Source organism: Rhinolophus hipposideros, assembly GCF_964194185.1.
Source record: "Rhinolophus hipposideros genome assembly, chromosome: 17".
Classification (NCBI taxonomy): Eukaryota; Metazoa; Chordata; class Mammalia; order Chiroptera; family Rhinolophidae; genus Rhinolophus; species Rhinolophus hipposideros.
Genome location: NC_138063.1, coordinates 19,663,972 through 19,679,160, shown reverse-complemented (window position 1 = coordinate 19,679,160; position 15,189 = coordinate 19,663,972). Strand labels below are relative to the sequence as shown.

At 46.1% G+C, this 15,189-nt stretch overlaps 1 protein-coding gene across 4 annotated transcripts in view; it reads right to left on the bottom strand.

The window, feature by feature from the left end:
- MYO5B (myosin VB) overlaps positions 1 to 15,189 on the bottom strand; it is a 310,561-nt gene that overhangs the window by 87,441 nt on the left and 207,931 nt on the right. For all 4 annotated transcript variants that reach the window (XM_081079088.1, XM_081079087.1, XM_081079089.1 and 1 more), the window contains exons 15-16: positions 3,288 to 3,443; positions 2,288 to 2,385 (exon numbers count right to left, since the gene is read on the bottom strand). In XM_081079088.1, coding sequence (XP_080935214.1) covers positions 2,288 to 2,385; positions 3,288 to 3,443 — 254 coding nt within the window. The remainder of the gene's footprint in view (positions 1 to 2,287; positions 2,386 to 3,287; positions 3,444 to 15,189) is intronic.

Genomic DNA, 15,189 nt, shown 5'->3' with positions numbered 1-15,189 from the left:
GAGCACAGGTCCTACAGTGAAAAGGAGAGCCGCCACAACAAAGAATTACCTGGTCCCAAATGTCAATCGTGCAGAGGCTGAGAAAGCCTGGTCGTTGGAAAGCCTGGGTGGAAGATGGGCCCAGCACTTTCCTTCTAGGATCATGTCAGTGACATTATGTAATTTAATCAAATAAATTTCATCCTTCTCACAAATAATCCCCATTATCTCTTTAAATCTTTTCATTAGGAGAACTGATTTTTTTTAACCACAATTAACAGATGAAGAAATGAAACAGAGGAAATGACTAGTTTGTGATTACTCAAATAATCAGTGGCAGAGCCCAGACTACAATCCAGGTTTTATGAGTTGGTTCAGTATTTTCTCCCCTTTCTTTGCTAGAAGGAAGATTTTCATCCTGAAGGCAAAAGAAGGTCTTAGAAAAATGAGATATTAGGACTGGAAGTCCCTTTCAAAGTCCTCAGTATCTTACTTTTAGGAAGAGAGGCCCAGCAAGGAAAAAGCACATGGCAGGAGCCAGGTTCTAACGAGTGAACCGCCCAAGGTCACAGCTGGTTGGGGCCCAAGCTGGTACCCAACCCTCCTCTTCTGCTCCTGCCCTTCACACGTAATCTAAGTCTTTCACACATGCTGCTCTTCTAATAACGTCTATTCTTCCGGAGTCAGCTGGGAAACAGATGTCCTCCTGGGGAGGTGGGGGAGACTGGGATTCCTAAGCGTCTCGGAAATTTGGAGGAAGGGGAAAGAGTGAACAATTGGCATGCTTCACGGAAGGCTGATTCAATATTGTCTTCCTAACCTTTTCCAGCACAAGGCCCATCTGACAGCAAGTCAAGCTTTGTCAAATGATAGGAACAGCAGAAGGCAGTTCAGATCTTCCTTCTGAGAGTCCGAGTTGCCAAAATAATTTCACAGAAAGACATGCTTGGACCAAAAAGGAAATCAGAAAGATGGGAGGAAAGTGCTTCAATTTTTTAAAAAATATGTCTGCTGGCCAGAGGAAATAGCATGTGTGGGGGCTCAGAAGTCCTGCAGAGGAGAGAGACCGTTCTAAAGGCTTCGGGCAGTATTGCAGGCAAGAAATGAAGAGAGTCTGAATGAAGCTGATAATAGAAAAGGGAGACCAATGTGAGAAATTTTCAAGAAGACTCCATGGGATTTGGACAATGGCTGGACACTGGGAGTAAGGAAGAAGGAAGATGCAGGGTATATGGTACCCAATGTGGTAACCACTAGCCACCTATGTGTATTTGAATGGAACTGAAATGAAGAATTCAGTTTCTCAGTCACACTAGCCACATTCCAAGCACGCAGTACCCACACGTGACGAGCAGCTACTATAATGCCGATTACAGAACAGTTTCACTGCCACAGAAAGTTCTATGGGATGGCACTAGTCCAGAGTGACTCTGGGTTTCCAGTTTGGTGAGTGGATAGGATGTCAGGACATGGTTGCGCCATTTACTCCAACAGAGATCAAGTACAGAGAAACCACCTTTGGGCAGGGGTGGGGGGTGGTGGGAAGATGAGTCTGGTTTCCGACAGGTTGAATGGGAGATGGCCAATGAAGCTGCAGTAAGCCAGCAGAAATAATGGCCTGGATTTAGCAGAAACCAGAGATGGACAAAAGTATTTAAGCATCACTGCTACAGAGATTGGGGTAGAATTGACCATGTGAGGAAGGACAGAACTGGAAGCAAAATTTCAAGATGGGGTAGAGGCAGAATTTGGATCAGAGTAGGCTGAAGTGGGAGGGCAAGTGAGCAAGTGTGGATGAGTCTGGAAGCTCAGCGGTGGACGCGATGTGAGGAACAGGACCATCTGAGTTATCACTCAACACGTCATTAGAGGTCAAGTTTCCTCAATGCAAGAAGCCTTCCCTGACCAGTCCAGTGGTCTTCCAGGGTCTGAACTGAACATTTGCTGTGAGATGCACGTGTGACTGCATTCCGTGGCCCATTTTGACGTGGTTCTCTACTGAATTCGAGGGCGCACTTTCCTCAACACCCCTGTAAGCAACAGGAGAAGAGGGAACTGTATCTTCTCATCCTCTTGAACCCTTGTGGGCAGCAGACAGCTAAATGTCTGTGGGCCTGTACTCGGCATATAAACTATTTGGGGAATTAAGATCAACTCTTCATCCTGCCGAAGACCACAGACCTTCTCGAGGCTGTGCCGGCCTGTTCCCTGCTTCCCCTGAATTCCTCCTAAGGAAGCAGGAAGAGGCCCGGCTTCCTGGGCCTGACTCCAACCACCAGGAGCTGGACCAAAGCCTGCACACACTTACTGGAAGGGGAGCTTCTCATCATTGGGCTTGATACATCGGACATAGTGCGGCGTGGTGGCGTTCAAGGTCTCCATGAGCAGGTGAAGGGAGGTGCGGAACTGGGGAGACAAAAGTCAGGGTCTGGTTATTCATTTGTCTTTACATTTCGTGAATGTATAATAAAGACAACGAAACGCCCACAGACTGGTGGTAGCAGTTCTTCCTATTATCATTTTGATTATTATTGTTAATCCAGAAGGATAGGACAAAACGCAGACCCGGGGTCTGAGTCTAGCTTTGACACTCCTGCCTTGCTCGATGACCAAAATCAAGTCCTTCCCACATTTTGGCCTCAGGAGGTCCTCAGACCAAATGGGGGAGTGACTACCCCCTAATGTGCCTAACTCAGTGTTATGGAGCAAAGGAGAGGAAAGGCAAGCAGTGCTACAAGAGACGTGCCTGGAGGTCTGCTACTTCTAAACGCAAGGCCCTGGAGCCTGCACACCCGAGCCCGGGCTTCCTGGCAATGATTGCATACACACAAAATGTAACAGGCAAATCCACTGAGACAGAGGGGTCAGTGGTTGCCAGGGCCTTGGGAGGCACTCTCGTCTCTTCTCCTGGGAGACACTGGACATAACAGCTCACAAAGACCACATAGCAGGAGCGATTGTTGGTTTTCTGGTCCCCAGGCTTACTTAATCCTTCTTCCCAATCTGCAGACCTCTTGACCTTCTTGCCCCTCCCACTAGGCATCTAAGTTGTTGTAACGTAGTCCCACCCCAGGGATGAAATGCACTGTCTGGCGCTATAGTCACCCCCTTTCTCCCGTCAGTTCCCTCTTAAAAAGGTTTCACAGTTTCCTTCTTCAAACAGCACAGAAAGACTGAGAGGGGTGGCCAAGGCTGTGTTTGGCAAGGCCACCGTGGCCCCTACCTCGGCAGCCATCCTTCACCTACAGAGGCCAGCCCTGCCCACAGGCCATGGCCCTCAGCTTTCTGCCACGAGCCCCAGGGCTGACCTGGTGGCCCACGGTTTTCTTGTGCTCCTTGTTGGAGGCTTTCATTTGGGGTCTGGCGGAGCGGATGTTGATCTTTGAAGAAGCGCCCTTTCCAGATGTGGTGGGGGCCAGAGCAGCGTCTTTGTCGTCATGAAACAAGTCAGCCACTAGTGGGAACTAGAATCAAGCACAGGGGGAATACTGTGAAAACAAGAGCTCTTGGACTTGATGTTGCTTAAACTCTTTCAAAGTAGCTTTCCAATATATACCCAAGAGAATTGGAAGCACACGTCAAAACATGCACACCAATGCCCGTGAACAGCTACAGCATGGAAACAACCCAAATGTCCACCAGCTGAGAAATGGATAAACAGAATGTGGTATGTCCATACGATGGAGTATTATTCAACAATATAAAGTCCCAACACATGCTACATGGGTGAACCTTGGACACATGCCAGTCATAAGAGATCACAGTGTGTGATTCCATTCACATAAAGTATCCAGGGAACAGGAAGTAGTTTAGTAGTTGCCAGGGGCTGGGGGAAGAAAAAAATGGAGTGACTGCTAATGGGTATTATTTATTTTTTTTGTTTTTTTTGAGTAATGAAAATATTCTAGAATTTAGAGTAGTGATGGTTGTACAACTTGGTTAATATACTAAAACCCACTGAATTGTACACTTTCAAAGGGTTAATTTTTGGTGTAAGAATTCTATCTCAATGTAAAGAAGGAGGGAAAAAAGTACCTTTCTGAGACACCCTTACTTAACCTTCACTTACAAAGACGGGCAGTTTCCTGTCCTGTGGTATGGTGGAAGGCAGCTATGGTTATAATAGAACTATGTTTTATTAATGTTTTCCACACTTATTACAGGATCTTGTAAAGTTATTTAACATCCCTGAGTCTTAATTTCTTCACCACTATAATGGAGACGGGAATGTAGCTGCTACACCAGGAGTTATGAGACTAAGTACGACCTGTGTGTGATCAGGGTGAAGGTCAGGCCAAGTACAGGTGCTGGTGGTACAACGAGTCCCAGCCCTCAAGACACCCAGCCCTGCCAGCATCCCTTGGGGAAGTCAATGCCGGGGCTAGAACCGCGTGGTGAGGCCTCTGCCACGTGCCTGCCAGTGGGAGAGGGAACAAAGGGAACACACGGGATCCACTCATGAGCCCTAAGCCACCTCCAATCCCATCAGGTTCGAATGCTAGAGCCTCAGACTCGAGGCTCTGCTCCTTCGAACCCCCACCCCTGCACCTTTCTTCCTGTAACCCCCAGACATCAGTGTCTCCACATCTCCTACCACCACGTCTAAAGGTCTATCTCTGAGGGCTCTGCAATCTTGATCCCACTCTCTCCCTCTCAGATAAAACCTTCTAAAGCAATCACGCTGATCACCTGGCTGTCCCATAAACCACACCTTTGCTCACTGTATTATTCTGAAACACCCCACCCCGTTCTCTCTGCTCATCTCGAGAGGCCCGCCTGTATCCTCCACGCGCCTTTTCCAGCTCACTCCATCTACTCACGTCTGTCGCCCCCAGGCTCAGCCTGTGCCACCTGAGTACCAGCTGAAGCTGTGCTAGGCCCTGAGCCCTACGCCGGCTGAGACTACAGCCTCCTAGCTTCCCCCTCAATGGCGGAGGAGGGCCAAGGAGAGCATTCAAGAGGACAGTTCTTGTAAGCATCCAGAAGAGTGCCCAGCATATAAGCACTCAAACACAATCTAGTTTTATTACTTGTATTAGGGGGTATACAGATGAAAATCTCTCTATACTGTGAAAGTACAGATGCCCGAGGAGGTTATATTTTTGAGCTGAACAGGAAATGCAGAACCACAGAACGTTAGATCTGGGAAAACAATAAAGATCAACTCTCGAGGTAACACAGGTGAGGGGAGAGCGGCTCTGGAAGGAGGCACCTACCGGAAGCCTGCTTCAGCCTCTATGTCCCTGGCGCCAGGCTCAGTGGCCGGCACTGGCTCTCACAGGCTCTCACAGGGCTCTAAGTTAATGGCTGAGCCCCGGCTAGAGCCCCAGCCACTGGACGCCCAGGTCAGAGATTGTTTCAGCACACAAAGGCACCCGGTCATTCACATGAGCTATATCAAAGAAGGGACATACACACGGATTTCAGACAGTCTCCAAGGCACCTGTCTGTACAGCACCCTCCTTATTGGAGGCTGTCATGGCAGCCATGGTTGATCTCTGAAGGGGAGCCCTTCCCAGATCTGGTGGTGGCAGGAACAGGGTTCTTGTCATCATGAAAATATTAAGATTAAACACAGAAAAGGACACTCCATGGAGCATTCTTCCAACTGACAACATCCTCTGAAATTCATAGCAGGAGACTTAGGCTAAGGAAAGCTTCAGGCTCAACATCATCTTCACGTGAGGCTACAGGTTTTTAATGAAAGGCACAGCGTTGTGTTCTGACCCTGTCCTGCATACAACTTCCCAGCCCTTTCACAAGTTCAGTCCCAGTTTAACCGAGTATTTACTGAGCATCATGCTAACAGCTCGGGAAGTAAAAGAATCATATAAAGGGCAGGTCCAAAATACACAAAATCATTCAATGGAATCAGCACTTCCGATGAGTATTTCAGGGGTATTCAGAAAGTCCCAGAATAATATCAGTACTAGGTGACACTTATGGACCCTGGTTTGTCCCCTCCTGCAAGCAGACATGACAGACAGGACAGTCTTGCTGTATCTACGCGTGTGTGATGTCCCAACATTAGTACATTACAATGTCTAGACAAAGGAACAAGATGGCACTGGTGGCACAGAACTGCTCCAGAACCTGGATGACTTCATTATCCAGGTGACTTCATTCATTCAAAGGCAGTTTCTGCAACCTTATTAGGTAATCTGCGTCAGTTGCAGGGGATGTGATTGGGGGTATAAAACACGTGGTGACTTTCCCCCAGCCTCTTGGGACTTTTTGCCATTTGACCTCCCCTGGGACACACCTCGTACCATTGGCAATAACGTAAAGGAATTTCCCATGAGAAACTAGGGAGACACAGATGCCTTGCTCGCTGAGTATCCCTCAATTTGAGGACCTCTGATGTTCTTTGCATATTAAGGTAACTTGTATGAATTCCACAGACCGAAGCACACATTTTCACCAAGGCTTGAGCCTCGTCCTGTGCAGAAACACTTTACAATCACAGAGGAGAGAGTGTGCGCACCCACACGTACAAGGGTGTGATGGCTGATGTTCAAAACCAGCATCAGTGCTGGTTAAAATTATGGCTGTATGTTCTATATCAAGGATTTTTTTTTTCTTCTTTTAAGGACAGCGCAGCTCACAGTGGCCCATGGGGGGTCGAACCGGCAACCATGGAGCTACCAGCACCACGCTCTAACCAATAGAGGGAACCAGCCACCCCTCTCAAGTATTTTAAACTAAAAAGAAGATACAAATTACTTCCTCCTACTTCACTCATAGGTATTTTCAGTTTTCATTTTTTAGGAGTCCAATTTTAAAGTCAAAAATCATTATACACCAGTCAGTATTTTGTTTTCCACCGCACATTAGCTAGCCATATGGGTTATAAAGAAGTCAAACAATGCTCTGTGTGTGTGCGTATGCATACATGCACAAGTGTGCTAGAAAGTTCCACTCTTCACTTTCACAGACACACCAGCCATCAGAGGCATCTTTCAATTTTACTGCAGTGATCCACACGCGCGTAAAAGGCTGTGATTCTTTTACTCCACGGCCTGGGTGTTAAGTTCAGTCTAAAAGCAACAACCTTCAGGCCAGTGACCGTCTCTGGTAAGCAGCTCACATCCCTTCCCACTGCTGGCTAGGACGGGGCGGGCACAGGCTGATGACACTAGGAATGCCACTAGCAAAGGCTCCCATATTCCTGAGTAAAGCACGCCCTGAATCCCCATCACGGCGCCAATCCCCCTCAGGCTTGGAGGGTCACCCTGACGAAATCATTAGGAATGTCTCCCTGTTTCTCCCTGTCACCAGCTGCCAACAGGTGACAATTCTGCTCCTGTTCTCGGCATCTTTGAAATGATCCTCTTCCTCCTCCTCTTCATGCATGGTATTTCAAAGTCATAAATATTGCCTCCTTAGAAAGGAAGGTGATTAGGCTGTCAGAGGAATAAAGAAGACTCAGATGTGATTTTGTGTGTGCCAACATCATAAAAATGATACTTCTATTAGTACTGGATCCACATGCTTTCAAAGAAGAGAAAGTAAGTATTAGCTCACTGAATGTCAAGACTAAATGGATGGGTTCATTCATTCATTCATCAATACTTACTGCCAAATACGTGACAAATACTGTTATGGGCTAGGAACACAAAAATGAACAAAAACAAGCATAAGCTCTTACATATCATGGAGTTTATGCTCTAGCATGGAAGGTGAACTCTGATCAATTAACCCCACAGTTCAAAGCATATGGACAAGAAAAATGAGTGTCCTAAAGGCAGTAAACAACTGACAGAAAGACTTAACACAATAACAGGACGACTGAATCAGGGGTCCAGGGTACGGGAAACCAGGAATGGATTCTCGGAGGAAGGGGTATTGAGCTGGTGGGTTAGCTGAGGTGAAGGAAAGCAAGTCAGGAGAAGTAACTGCACATTCAGGAAACTAACAGCGCCAGTGCAGCCACAGTGTACACAGCAAGTGGGGAGCAAGAGAGACCAGCTCACTCACGCAGGGCCTTGGTCTTTATTCTAAGGGCAACATGAAGAGTTTGTTTTACATAATGGGAGCTAACGTGTAATGAGCAGTTAGAATGTGCCAGGCGTATATGAACTCATTTAATTCTCCCAATGTAAATACCATTACACTTGTTTCACAGGTGGGGAAACCAAGGCGTAGAGCCCAAGATCACAGAGATAGTATGGCAAAGCCAGGATTTGCATCCAGACAGCCTGGCTCCAGAGACTGAAAAACAATATACTATGGAGAGGAGCTAAGACAAGCAATGTGTTGGAAAAGATCAGTCTGGCTGCGCATACCAAGAAGCTGTAGTCCCTGCACGTGAAACGCGGTAACAGGTGCCCAGAGGAGCTGAGAGACTAGAAGAGCTTAGAACCCAGTGGATCTCTAGGAGGCAAGGTGAAATAGCAGAAAGCGCACAGAGCAAGGGTCAGGAGACCTGACTTTCAGGTCTCCTGCACGAGCCAGGGCAAACCTCTAACCTTACTAGATTTTCATTTTCTCATCTGTAAAAGTGAGGGAATTGAATCAGATGATCCTTTAAATCACTCCCTGACCCAAACAGCTGTGTTTTCTTTTCTACGTAATCTCTCCCTGTTCACTGCCTCCTTCCCCGAAACACGTACCTGTGTTCAAGTGTCTTTTATGCTTAAAACCTTCCACGTTCAGCTGTTTCTCCTCTCTCCCTTAACTCCCAGCCATCTTGGGCAAGGCGTCCACACCCACCACCTTCCACATTCTCCCTTCTCAGATTTCCCCCCATCAAACACTCTCTGGCCTCCCCTGCCCCCCAATCTGCAGAAACTACTCTTGAGAGCAACTTTTGGGGACCGTACTTGCCAAATCCAGTGCTTAAAAGTGGTGCAGTTTCCTTCTTCGTCCAGTCTGACGTCTTTGCAGGTCTCCATACCACTGACCCATGCGTCCTCTCTCGGAAGACCACTTCTCTGAGACTCAACAGAACACCTTCCTCCAGCTCCCCCCCACTTTCCTCACTTCCCTTTTCCAGAAACTTGCACTGGCCCAGCTTCCTGCATGCCTCTCCTTCACGTCGCAGTTTCTCGGAACCGCATTGTCACCATATATCTGTCCTCTCTCACATTCATTCCCGGGATGGTCTCTTTCACGCCTATGGCTTCAACTACCACCTTCGAGCCTATCTCTCCAGGCCTGATCTTCTTTCCCTACCATGACACATAGTTTCAACTACAGTGGAACCTCGGTTTTCAAACGCCTCCGTTGTCGAATATTTCGGTTTAAGAACACCATAAATTTTATGGATCTATGGTATCAATAGATAGTAAAATTCATGCTAAATTTGCAGTTTTAGGAGTTGATTTTAAAGGGCTGGAATGGATTAATCCACTTTGCATTACTTTTTATGGGGAAACCGTGCCTCGGTTTTCGAACGGCCTTCCAGAACGGATTACGCTAGAAAACCGAGCTACCACTGTATTAGTATCTGCTCGGCGTCTTCCTCCCGCTGCGTGGGCCACTGGAAACTCCAAATTCGACGTGGCCCAAACCTCACTCACCTTCTTCCCAAATTTAAGTTGGAGATCCTGGCATCACCCTACTTCTTATCCCAGTCAACTACCACGTTCTGTCCATAGTGAGGTCGCAGCAGTCCTTTGCTAATCAACCAGGACGTTGCCGCCCCAGCCCAGCTCTGCCCTGGAGCTCTCCTGGATCCATCACGTCACTAAAACTTGAGTGCCCGCCTCCAGCACACCTTCATCCAAACGTATTCTACCAGCAGCCAGAGTTTTCTCTCAACACACACTTTATCCAGTAATCCTTTGTTCAGAGACTGGTTGGTCCTCACTGTAAGAAAGCCACCACTGCACATACTAACTGAGAACACGGGGAGTGTCAGGGACTGAAGAGACTGGAGGAAGTGGGGGAGGGGACAGCCCCGGCACAGGGGACTCTGTGGACTGGAGCCAGAGAGCCAAGGCACCTGCGAGAAAGGGTCGAGTGCCCATTCAGACTGGTACCAAGGCATTTCCACAGGGAAATAACGGGAAGCTGAAGACAGGTTCACATTTTAAAGACATCGCTGTGATTCAGGTTGTCATGTTCAAAGAAAGCCCTGATTAAAATATTATAAGTCACATACTTTCTGAAACGGATTTCCAAATGTTTGAGTCATGGGTAGAAGTTACCAACTGCATGATTACACTATTTGAGGGGCCTATTTTATAGAAATCATTAACAGTGGCTTTTCTGTGAAAAGTCTGTTAAGTTCTATGGCCAGGAGCATGTACCAAAACCACATGAGAAACTGAAATCAGAGTCAGCCAATCAGAGTATTTTAACATTTAAGTCCCTTTTCTCTTGCTTCAGAGAAGGGTGTGTGTGTGTGTGTGTGTGTGTGTGTGTGTGTGTGTGTGTGTGTAAATTTCTCCAGGCAGATTTTAACCGACGAGGGCACCATGCTTTAATTTAGGAACAAACACAACCCAGGTTTACTCTGGAGCATCTGTATTTTAGTTTCAAAGCTATGTTTCATTGCAGGTCCCTGCTATTGAGACTGCACTTTGGAAGCGGTCGGATCTCTGGGATGGACAAGGAGAGGAGTTTGCTGGGACATTAACTCTGGGAAGGAGCAGCTGGCCTCATGTGCTATTCAGAATTTGTTTTATAAACTCAGTGGACATACAGAGACATCGAGTTTGACTGCAGGACTGAAAGACCAAGAGGTACCCTGTTCAACCTTGGGCTGTAGGCAATAGTAAATAAAAGACCAGGCAAGAAATATTGATTATTGCATCACTCACCCCCATCCACCCACCTGGATAACAGGCTGGCAGACAGGCACCTCCTTGTCCCAGAAAGGTCCCAACTATAAATAAACCTCAAGTCTCAATGAAAGGTTGTTACCAAGTTCTTGCTTGACTAGGGATTCATGCAAAGAACACACTTCTGAGTAAGGGTGAAAAAGCTGTTTTTTTCTTTAACTAACTCCACTTATGCTTTTAGAGAGCTATTGCAAAGTCTGTTTAGAATCTGACTAACCAGTAATGGAACTATCATAATTGATCTTAGGGCAGCCATAAGAAACAATATCCACCTGGGCCTTTTTAAAAATGTCCTCCCTTCAATGTTAGAAATACTCAGATAATACCTTCAAAAAACCAATTACTCCCTTAATACTGTTTGTCACTTATTTGAGTGTCCATAGGTACTGGCTTTGGTATTCTCTGCTATTCAAGTTTATATATAGATTTTAAAAGCCTGAGGCAAATTTATTTGAAAAGGGATTAAAAGAAGTATGAAAATGCTTTCCAAAGACCATTTGACAGTTTAAGAAAAATGTCAATTACAAATCTAGACATAGCTGTTGTTACCTTGGAAATCACGCCTATTCACTTCTGTTTATAAGAACATAAAACATATTTCCATTAAAACAGACATGTGAAACTAAAATAAGACACACTATAATAACCGTTTGATTGGGATCTCTTGCACAGAATCTTATCTTTAAAAACTCTGTAAACATAATAAAAAATACATTTTCTTTTCAATCAATTCTTTTACATGGTCAGTGCTACCCATTTGGAAAAAATATCTCCAATTTTTAAGAAAGAAATATTTTTGCTTAAAAGGGTTTTAAATGGGCTTTGGAGAAAAAGTCTCAGCATCTCATTTTCCTGTATTGAAAAGGGGATGATGATATTGTTTTACCTACTAAAAATTTTTGCTCTCTATAGGGTTTATTCTAAATATTGGTAGAAGCTTTCCAACTGCCCGCACACACTGATTTTAAACAGGAAGCCAAATTCAACCAAATACCTTTAAAATCAAGTGGTTTATAGTGTATTGATTATATCTCAATAAATCCATTAACGTAAACATAAATTAAAAATAGAAAATAATGATAAACATATATTTTTAAAAAGCAAACATGTTTGCTCAAAATGGAATCTGTGTAGCACCTATAAGTGCTATAAGGAACAAACCAGTCACATTGTCATTCCTTGATGAGTTGAAGTCAAGCTGAAGATAAAGGAGACAGGGACGAAAGCACATTTGGGCCCTGCCTGAGTTACTCCAATGTGACTCTTGGCCCCCAGAGATCATCATGGCCCAGGGTAGGCAGCTTGGGGCCAATATGGCCTATCTGGCCTCCGGACCATATTGGTTTCAACACGCCTTCTGCTGGGATGGAGTGGAGAGATGGCATCAGGACTGTCTGCCCAGGATGGCTGTCGTGCGGGGCGGCCTGTGGGGTCTCTGCTCCCGTTCCCCACATAAGAATGCAGGATTTAGTGAGGCCAAAAAGGAACACCCATGGAGCCATAGGTAGGGGACCACGATGATCTCACTGGAGGCTGGATTCACACGATCTGCAATCTGCTGTCCTAACAGCAGTCCGCGCTTGCCAGCCACCATCTTCTTGCTAGCCCCCATTTTCTGCTAGCGTAGCCACGGCAGTTACATTAGTGGCCAATGCCTCACTGGTTACAGCTGATGGCCAACTAGCCACAGCTGATGGCCATCCAATCACAGTTGATGGCCATTTACTACCTGAGCCAGCACCTTTCTATGTAAGGCCGAGAGCCTGGAAACTGCTTTCTGGGGCTTTGTCCCCACAATGGCACTTGCTGCCTAGAACTTGCTGGCATCAACTTGACCCCTGCTGACCCCTCTGACCTACTCTCAGTGCCACCCTAGAACAGGAAATCTTCAGAGGAAACATATTCTTTTCAGATTTTATTTTCCAGACTGATAAAATATTGCTTTTTATAATAAACAAAAACTGGGAGGGAAAAACTTCCGTCCGTTAGTGTCTAAACCAAATCAGTCTGTGAATAACAAAGTCATGTTTTAAAGAGGCATTTCTTTACTTAAGTCTCTATTTATAGCTCTGATAGCTGAGAAAGCAATGAACTACATTCTAACCTCTTAAGCAGGGAAATAGGCTTCACTAATTACATTCTCATTAACACCATTTTATTTCACTGCTCTTGGAGGAAGTTCTTCAAACATCCCTTTGGCTGCTAAGGTACATGGGAGCCCTCCATCCCACACTGTTTAATTATACACAACGACTTGTTAATTTCTTATCAGGGATGCCACACACACACAAAAAGCTAGTAGATTTCCCATAAAATAAAAATACTGGGGCAGGCCGGGGGCTCAGGCGGTTGGAGCCCGTCCTCCTAATGCCGAAGGCCACGAGCTCGATTCCCACGTGGGCCAGTGAGCTGCGCCCCCTACAGCTAAGACTGTGAACAACGGGCTCTCCCTGGAGCTGGGCTGCCGTGAGCAACCAGAGGTCGGCGTGGGCTGCTGTGTCCTGATGTGTGGTACCGTGAGTGGCTGGTGACTACACTGGCTGGCAGCCGTGAGTGGCCGGCAGCCATCGGGAGTGGCCAGCAGCCATCGGGAGTGGCCGGCAGCCATGCGCTACTGTGAGCAGCAGACCAATGACCAGCGACCGACAGCCTCAGCAGGGTGGAGCACAAGGCTTATAATACCAGCATGAGTCAGGGAACTGTGCCCTACAACTAGACTGAGAAACAACAGCTTAAAAACCAGGGGAATGAGAGGGTGGGAGGGTGGGGGCAAAAAATCCCACACAACAATACTAAGTAAAACTATGAATTTACATACAGGATTTCAGATTTATCTCTGCTTAGTGAGATGAAAACCAATAAAAAAAAAAATTGGTCATTAACTCCATGCCATCGGGCCTTGTATCTTTCTGGATCTTTTTCTCTTTAACATGGAGTGAGAAACATAAACCTTGGAGGACTGATGTGAAAACTAAACATTTTAAAGAAAATAGAGGCTCAGTAATCAATGAGCTTTGAAAATGCGACAGTGACAGAGGCTGCCAGACACATCTGTCTGTCCCAGTGATTTAAAGCACACTTCACCTCCCTCTGCTTTGTAGCTGCAGATTATATAGAGTCCATCAGCAGGGTTATGGTGACCATCTTTGCTGCGTGTTTTCTGGGACGTCTGAAATGGGCTGGAACGGCCCAGGGGGCGAGTTGGCCCTCTTCCGGTTAGGGCCTAGCAAGGCTAGAGCCCCTCTTGGCTAATCTGAGCGCTGCTGAGGGTTTGCTGGGATGGGGGTAGAGGGGGTGTGGGAGAAGCAGACTCTTGGCAACAAAGTCACTGGTTCTTTAGAAATATCACTCGGTGAAGGGGAAAGCCAGAGTTGTGGCAGGTGGGTAGGGAAGAGAAGGGCGTCGGTTACTTTGAAGGGCAGATTGCAGACCTGTTTTACACTCAATTTAGCAATACCTATAAACTTTAAGTGCATACTCCTTGAACCATCAATTCCACTTCTAAAAATTTATCTGATGCATAGAATTGTATAAGGAAGCAAAAATATAAAAGGGCATTCATGGCAGCATTACTTGAATTTGCAAAATATCAGCAGCTGTTTAAAGAAGTAGATATGTACTCACGTAGACAAGTTAGAGGGGACAATGTGCAATGCAATTCACTTCAATCTTAAAAAACTACCAATATGCTTATGTCTGCAGAATGGGAATTCATGAAAAGGTGGGTCAAGGGCATACTTTTACATATTTCTATGCGAGAATGCTTTATGAGCCTGTATTTCATTTCTAATAAAAAATCTGGTACCCCCAATCTAAAATGATACCCCCATAAAGAAACAAAAGAATTGATAAAAGCAGGCCTGAGACTGCTATCCTTAGAAAGCCCTACTTATAAGGCTGACCCTTGGCTGGTGTCTGGGAACGTGGATTTCTGGAGGGTTTTCACCAATTCCTGACAATGAACCCCTAAACTGTTTTTGCAAACGGTGTGGTTTATGCTGAACCCCTGCTTTCCTTCCGGGAGTATGGAATTTTGGTACATGCTAGGCAAAGGGTGCCTACATAACTGACTCCCAATAAACACCCTGAATGCCTGGGCTCAGGTGAGCTGCCGTGGTAGACATTTCACACGTGTCACATGTCAGAACTTGCTGCCATGGGAAGTAGGCCCATTCTGTGCGACTCCATTGGGAGAAGACGCTTCGAAGCTGTGCCTGGTCTCCCCTGACCGTCCCCATGCACGTTTCCCCTTTGCTGCTTTGCTTTGTAACCTCTGACTGTAATAAATCATAGCAGGCATACAACTATATGCTGAGTTCTGTGAGTCCCCCTTGCAAATGATTGAACCGGGGGACTCCCCACAAACCCCTGTTATTCTTTCCCATAGCACCTTCTTGACCTTCACAGCACTACCAAAATTAGT